The sequence below is a fragment of the Nelumbo lutea genome, chromosome 8 (genome assembly GCF_056320005.1).
Source record: "Nelumbo lutea isolate HS-2025 chromosome 8, American lotus-T2T, whole genome shotgun sequence".
NCBI classification, from domain to species: domain Eukaryota; kingdom Viridiplantae; phylum Streptophyta; class Magnoliopsida; order Proteales; family Nelumbonaceae; genus Nelumbo; species Nelumbo lutea.
The window spans coordinates 28,474,088-28,481,678 of record NC_142691.1 but is presented as its reverse complement, the minus strand read 5'-3'; the positions used below and the strand labels follow the sequence as shown (position 1 = coordinate 28,481,678).

The window sequence follows — 7,591 nt, the reverse complement described above, 5'->3', positions numbered from 1 at the left end:
TAAAAAAGAGTATAATTAGAATTTTTAAAAATCTAATCCTCACAGGATAACACATGGTAACAGACATGAATGAAAAATTAACTTATGGAACGATTTTATCCGCTGACAGACATTACGTTTAAGGGAATGTCTAAGTGTAATTGAAAAACGGAGAGAAAGTACAAGTGGTGAAAAATCAGGAAAGGTTTAAGTCTTTTATCTTAAATATAATAAAACGGCAAGATAACTAAACACCATCTATTTCGTGGCATTTACTATGAATTTGTCATGTTGTCGCCATTTTTACTCAGCCCAGCATTCACTCGCTAGTCGCTAGATTCAGAGACAATAATGGTTCCGAAAATCTTGGCTTTTAAGACCGAAATATGTCTTCATCTTGTCCAAAAGCTTGGAGGTGCAAGCGAGAGGCAAAAAGTTGTCGAATCAAATCCCATTCCAATGTCTCAAGTATTTCTGGCCCACTCCCTTCTCCACGACTCTTCTTTCCCAACCACGAAAGCCAAATCGTGCTTCCACCCCTCTAATCCTTACGTGGGTCTCACCCACCTTTCAATAGTCCATGGTCCACCCCTTTTCCGTTTTTACTTCTCGCATCGCCACCACTCACCGGCCACCGCCCATTGGTTCATTATAAATGGATCAGGTCCAATCCAATTCAATAAATATTTTGGATCATTTTGAATCGATCTAATTTAATGTCTGAATCATTTAATGTTCAAATTTATTTTAATTTAGATTAGTTTTAATTCAAACCTGGTCTATTTTTAATTTAAGTTGGTTTCAATCCAAATCTGGTCCATTGACATATATATATATTCCTATCTTATGTCAATAGATCAGATATTAGCTTAATCCCATCCAGTCCAATATAAATTTAACTTAATCCCATTACAGAATTCCAAATTCCATTACAAATCTATAAACATTCAAAATGTCAAATACTCACTCTTGATACACCACACCAATGAATTGACATCAATCACGAATAGACCAGATCTAATCCAATCTAATAAATAGTTTGACCCAAATTGATCCAATCCACTATATCTTATTGGTCCATTCAATCCGTCCAAAATCACTGGACGGGGTCCAATCCAAAACCTGCCTGTTACTTCCATCTGCCATCAATAAATAATAACGGATTTGATCATACCCGAATGAAATCGAATATACCCGCTGGATTTTATTAGATCCGTGTCCGACCCATTTCATAAGGTCGAGCAATTAATTAGACTTGAGACATGCTTGTTGAACACCGGACAGATAATGGAATGACAGTGGTATAAGCTAAAATACGCCTATGATGCAATTCACTTGTTGATTCTCACAATTGAGTCGCACCAGTCCCACACTCCCAGGCTCCTCTCGTTTCTTAAAGTCAAAAGCTCGCCAACGGCGTAAGATAGCGGATATTTGGGGGTGTATGGTTGGCCCTAACTAGGGTTAGTTTACCGCTAGATTTAGCTGAGGTTCCGAAAATTTAACTCAACCTCTCCCCCTTCCCCCCCTTATTTCGCCCTACGAAGAGCAGAGTTTGAGCATAAAAAACTAATCTCCGGCGACGGAGATGATCCCTTGTCTCGGATTTTTAATCTTCCGATCTGTCAAAAAAGAAAGCGGAGGGAAATATACGCATCGTTGACTGAAATTAGAATCTTTCTCGTCCCACCCACCATGAACGCCGTGAGGAATGATATATCGCAGCCACTCACCATGACTAGCCTTTCAGCGAAACAAGAGTCGAATAACAAGATACCGCCAGCGAGAACGTCTTATCCGGCGGTTGAAGCTCAGCCGCTGCATTCCTTTCCTCTTTCGAGCAACAGCAACAAAGTGCTTGGAAACGGTCATACAGCAGACGAAGACAAGAAGAGGGAGAAAGAGCATAAGAGGAGATCGAAGAACTGGACGCGAATTGAGACGATGAAGCTGATAAGGTTTAGATCGGAGATGCAGCCAAGGTTCTTAAGAGGTGGCAGGAAATCGGAGCTTTGGGACGAGATCTCGGAGGGTCTTAGAAGTGAGGGTATTTGCAGAGACACGCAGCAGTGCAAAGATAAATGGGAGAAGCTCACGGCGGGGTACAAGGAAGTTCGAGAGGGCATTCGAGACAAGGAGGACTATCCGTTTTACGACGAACTCGATCCTCTTCTATCAGTAAAAGCTCAGAGGAGAGAAACTCTAATTCGAACTCAACTTCGAAGACAATGTCAAGGTATCGAGTTGCCGAGAGAAATCGAGATGGAGATCTCAGGAGGAGAAGATGAGTTTATCCGATCGGACGGCGAAGACACAGAAGAAGACACCAATGAATTTCCAGCGAGGAAGCGGCAGAGATCTTTAAATTTTAGAAATGACGAAATGATAGAAGCTTTTAAGGATCTCTTCGACAGTTTTTTAACAAGACAATCCAGATTATTTGTGGATCTCCTTGAATCAATGGAGCGGAGAGAGAAAATACGCGAGAAAATTCGGCTAGAAAGGGAAGAAAAATGGCGGGAAGAAGATCGACAACATCGACTAATGTTCCAAAACGCCATGACTCTCTTCATGAAAAAGATCGTTCACGAAGGAGTAAGATGCACTTCAGACTCTGCACCGTGCCACCATGTGAACGAACCAGCCTCTACTCCAATAGCAGAAACTGATGTCACAACCGGTGGCGGTGGCGGGGGAAGCGGAGGAGGGAGTGCGGCGAGAAAAAGATCGAAGAACTGGAAGAGGGCGGAGGTGCTGCTGCTGATAAAGCTGCGGACGGAGATGGAAGGGAAGTTCGCCAAGTCGACGAGGAGGGCGGTGCTGTGGGAGGAGGTGGCGCAACTACTGTGCGCCGAGGGGGTGCAGAGGGACGGAAAGCAGTGCCGGGAGAAATGGGATAAGCTGATGGCGGAGTACAAGGAGGTTTCGGACGGGAAGCGAGACCGTGGAGACAGCCCTTACTTTGCAGATCTCCTTGCCACTGTCACACATGCTGGTTCTGGTTCCGGTTCTGCTTCTTCCTCCTCTCCCGAATCTCCGATCACGAATATCAACACCGTTCTCGATTGAAAAATATTACAGAATTAGCTAAACTTATCATATTTTCACCTTCTGTTTGTGTAAATAGAATTAATTAATTAATATATAAATAAAGAGGATCAAAACCGTGTAGTAAGTAGACTCTAGTTGATCTTTGTTCTTTCTTTGACGAGTCTTCTCTGTGGTTAGTTGAAGCAGATAGGACTTTTATTGTCGGTCTCTGCAAGTCTGCCTGTCGCTAACTGGATTCTCGTGATACCTCTCGAGTCCCGCCCAACAACCTGTGACAGTAGTTGTTCGAGAGGATCTCAGAGTCTTGAACCTGACCGGATGTGTTGACGGTTTCCGGTGGTTCCGACGAAGTTCTCGTTCCCCGGCCGTCGACGCTTCTCGTTTGGAGTAAAAAAATCCACGACACTCAACAGCGTTGAGCGGAACGATCGAGGTCGAAGGATTCCAGTTTCGGGATTTGGAGAGGTCTATTTCATGCGGCAGTAGAGCAACGGTTCTCATTGGAATCTTTTGTGGGGCCAACTAACTATCTGGATTTCAGTCTTAAGAGAGTCAGATTACCGTAGGATGAGAATCGAAGGGTTCTGAAACAGGGATATCCATCAGTAACTATACCTGTTAGCCAAAAAATCGCAACCTTGTTACATCTAGTATATGTAATATGTTTAACTAGTGTGGCCCGTTGAAGCGAAATAGATTAATGGGCCTCCCTTTGCCTTTTGGTCCGGGTCTAGGGCCTCTTGTTGGGCCTTCCTATCTTACCACGTGGCATACTTGCAGACACTGAGACACCGACAGGTGTAAACCAAACCAATCATTGGATGGGCCCCACATACAAAAAATCAGATGCCTTCAAACCATCTGATTCATCCGTTATTTTAAGAGCTTAAAATTAAAATTAAAAAGAGTCCAAGCAGTACTACTTTTGACCACATCCAGCATTTGATTAAAAAATGTTTAAGAAATTGAGAATCTGAGATGACTTTTGGCCCAATTAATTTGAATGGTGACAAAAATTAAAGCTTAATGAAAGGCCTAAAAAATTGGAGACTAAAAAGGTCAACACCTTACGCCCAAAATTATGCTGATGTATGGAGTGACCAATCTTTCGGTGGACATTTGATTCAATTAGGATTTGCAGAATGCAAATGTTATAAATAAAGCTAAAGCTGTCTGTTTGTTTTGTTTTATGGCCACAAATGATGATGGATACTTGGATAGGACACGATACCAGTAATAGTGACAATTCCTTAAGAGCTATTTGCTTCAAGGCAACTCACCATTCATGGTGATTGATACAAACACCTCACACTTTGCCCGGAATTGAGATAAACTGAAGACTAAAATCATGCTGTAAATTAAAGTTTAGACCACCCTTTTAAACAGGTTGCTTGCTCCAATAAGTTAGTGGCCACAGTACTAGTGTGATGTAGATTAGTGGGTAAAAGTTATAGCGTGCGGCCTAGGTGATTGAAAATAAGGTTTGGTTGGTTTTGGATAAGCTTCAAGGTTTTCGCTTTTAAAGCCAAAGGTAAAATGTCCCAATTTTGTTTGGAAGCAACATCTGTTGAATCTTGAAAGTAAAATGCATGGCATGGGAGTACACTGAAACCAAGTTATCGGGCCGCACATAGGAACATTTTCCATGCTTCTACCTTAAATTCATTGGCTGGATGCCGTGCTCTCAATTTATTTGTACATTTTTTTTTTTTTAACGCATGTGTTTGGTGAAAAATCTGAAAAGTCCAAATATGTTGTCATTTGGCTTTTCTGTGAGTATTTTTAGTGGTTTCTTTATAATGATTTAGGGGTGTAGAGTTCACAAGGATTAGGATTGAACATACATTACAAGAAAAACGACCTTCAGTGGCAGTTAGTCTTTAAAATTGCTGTTATAAGTCCGGTGCGTGTATTTTAGCGGCAGTCAGGGATATCTTTAGTGGCAGTCGAAACTGCCACTAAATCTATACATTTTTTTTTTTAATTTCCTTAAATAACCTGTTTTCTTTATAACATTTAAATTGAAATTAAATACAAAAATTAAAAAAAAAAGCATCAATTATAAATAAAATTAAAAAAACTCATTCTTCATTCAAAATATTTGAATCATAAGTGCATCTTAATTTCAATTTGATAAATTCTTAGCTTATACAAGAAATGTTCCCTTCACAAATACATCTTCTTTGTTGTTTGAATCCCCAAGAGGAGAGACAATTTGAAGGATCTTTGAGACCCTTTTTCAGGTCGAGAAGAGCTGTAAACCAAGTTGACAGTTCTGAAACTCCAGTTGATGGCTGCCATGAAGGCACTTTGAATCCCTCAAAGGAACGTCTTCCAAATTTAACATCATATAAGACATCTGATATAGCAAGTTTAACATCATACCACTAATAACACGTTAACAACCACTTCACAAAACAAGACATTAATTGATGTTCCATATCAAAAACAATTGGGTGGATCCTAGCACTGCTTCTTGGAGTACAGCCTCAGTTAAGGCATATTTACTTGACTGCAACCTCAACCGATAAATAATTTGCATATATAGAACCCTTTCCAGAAACTTTGGTCTTGGAAAGTTTTAGCACTTGCACTGCTTCTTCTACCTTATCAGCCAATGATTCAGGTGACTCCAACAAGAATATGTTCATACACCTAACCTTACCTTGTGTTTCTTGACAAGGGGATAAAGGCGCTCGCCAAGTATCTGTTTCTAGAACTGGGGAGGGGGGGTAGTAGCAACAACCATGTTGCGCAACATGTTTGATCCTTGGGATGCAGCTCCAACGAAGTTAGAAGCAATTGGTGGGACTGCAGGTCCATTGCTCACATCACGTGAGCGTGCATCTGGAACATACTTGGTCTGTCTAGCTCTCTGCGATTCAAAGTTCAGAGACATGAATCAGTGCATAACTATCTATTATGGAGATGATCTACAAATCTAAGGCACAAATGCATCTCTTCACTGAAAAGGGAAATGGAAATGCATCTTCAAGAAAACAAAAACTCCTATATCTTTTGAATTGTACAAATTTCTATATAGGTACAAGTAAATTAAAGTTTTTGTCCCAAAGAAATTAATTTAAAGTTTTTTGTCCCAGAGACCTAATCTGAATCTAACACATTTACATCCCCTTTAGCCCAACCCAACTTACCAGAAGTTTTGCATAAAGAAGCAAGCTTCAACAATAAGAAACAATGAACAACAAGGTAGTCAAATTTGTCATTGTAAATAATTTGGTGTTGTCATGCTGGAAACAAATTTGAAAGATCTTAATCTAATTTGATGGTAATTAAAACCATCACAACAAAATCCCCATGGTAATATAATTTGATGCATTCCAAACAAAATCCTCAGGCTTGGAGCCCACCACCCTCACAACATCATAACAAGGAATCCACTATGCCATTGGCTTTATATTGGGAGTTGGGACAGACATGAATTAGCTGTTCAAGGTGGACACCAAAGCCTTTGCTTCTCTAATATAATTATTACATCTACTAACCACAGTCCCTCACAACTCATGATGTGGTCTCCTAGCACAACTAAGCATCTACTAACCACAGTCATTTTAAAGCATTATTTGTTTACTTGTATCTCCAAATATAATGATTGCATTTTATGGTTTATAAAATAGAAAAAAAGGCATAAAATAAAACATGGCAGTGGAAAAGTTCTTAAGTTTTCCTTCAAGAATGGTGTAGGTATAGAGTTGCACAAACAAAAGGGCATATCAAATGGTCAAAATCTATTGTACTCTTTCTTTAGAAAATAAAGGCTGTGATTCCCTATCCTAGCCTATCCAACTAAAGTTTTCTTCATTTGCAAAACAAAGGCTGTAAATTAACTTTTCAGCATCATATATTGTATTGGCGTACCCATATATGATTGAATACATTGATAATTATTAAAAGGGTGTTTTTTTTTTTTGTTATAAAAGATTTTCATTAAAGAAGCAAACAACAGAACAACATGAAGCTACACAACCACAAGCTAAAGCACACAACCACCACATAAAACAAATTTGAGACAAATTGACACATACAAAAACCTCTAACAACTACACACACTTAGAAAACTCAGACCTACTAGAAAATAAAACATTCAGAGCAACCAAGCAATCTTTTTTAAGAACATTAGACAACCAAAATGGGATAGCTTCACTACATGGGAAAGAAGACCATGGGCTTATTGTGGCATCACCATGAGCAGCATGATTCAATTCTTGAGGAACCCATTGAAGCATAAATGACTTGCCCACACTAAGGGATTTAAAGCCTTTGAACAAAATAGAATGCTATGGTGACAATCACCATTTACTGTCTTTACACTATTCACTAATTGCAAGGAGTCTCATTCAAAGATAATGGTGCTATTTAGCAAGTCATTTTTGAAAGATCTTTTGGTAGATCTGAAAGTCGAAGACAATGTGAGCTTTTGCATTATGGTTTTAACAGCCTGAAGACCGTTTGGTTAAGGAGCATTTTCCCACATGTCTTTTTGCACGAAGATGCAATGAAAAATGTTGAAAAGCTCCATTTAGAGTTTCCTGAAAATAGC

The 7,591-nt window shown here is 39.6% G+C and overlaps 1 protein-coding gene across 1 annotated transcript; it reads left to right on the top strand.

The window, feature by feature from the left end:
* Positions 1-1,674: 1,674 nt before the first annotated feature.
* Positions 1,675-3,048, top strand: LOC148843606 (trihelix transcription factor DF1-like). The gene has a single exon (XM_088959435.1). The coding sequence runs from the start codon at positions 1,675-1,677 to the stop codon at positions 3,046-3,048; it is 1,374 nt and encodes a 457-aa protein (XP_088815561.1).
* Positions 3,049-7,591: the final 4,543 nt, after the last annotated feature.

Excerpts from the sequence above, each read along its gene's own strand:
- LOC148843606 (XM_088959435.1), top strand. The coding sequence starts at position 1,675 with ATGAACGCCGTGAGGAATGATATATCGCAGCCACTCACCATGACTAGC.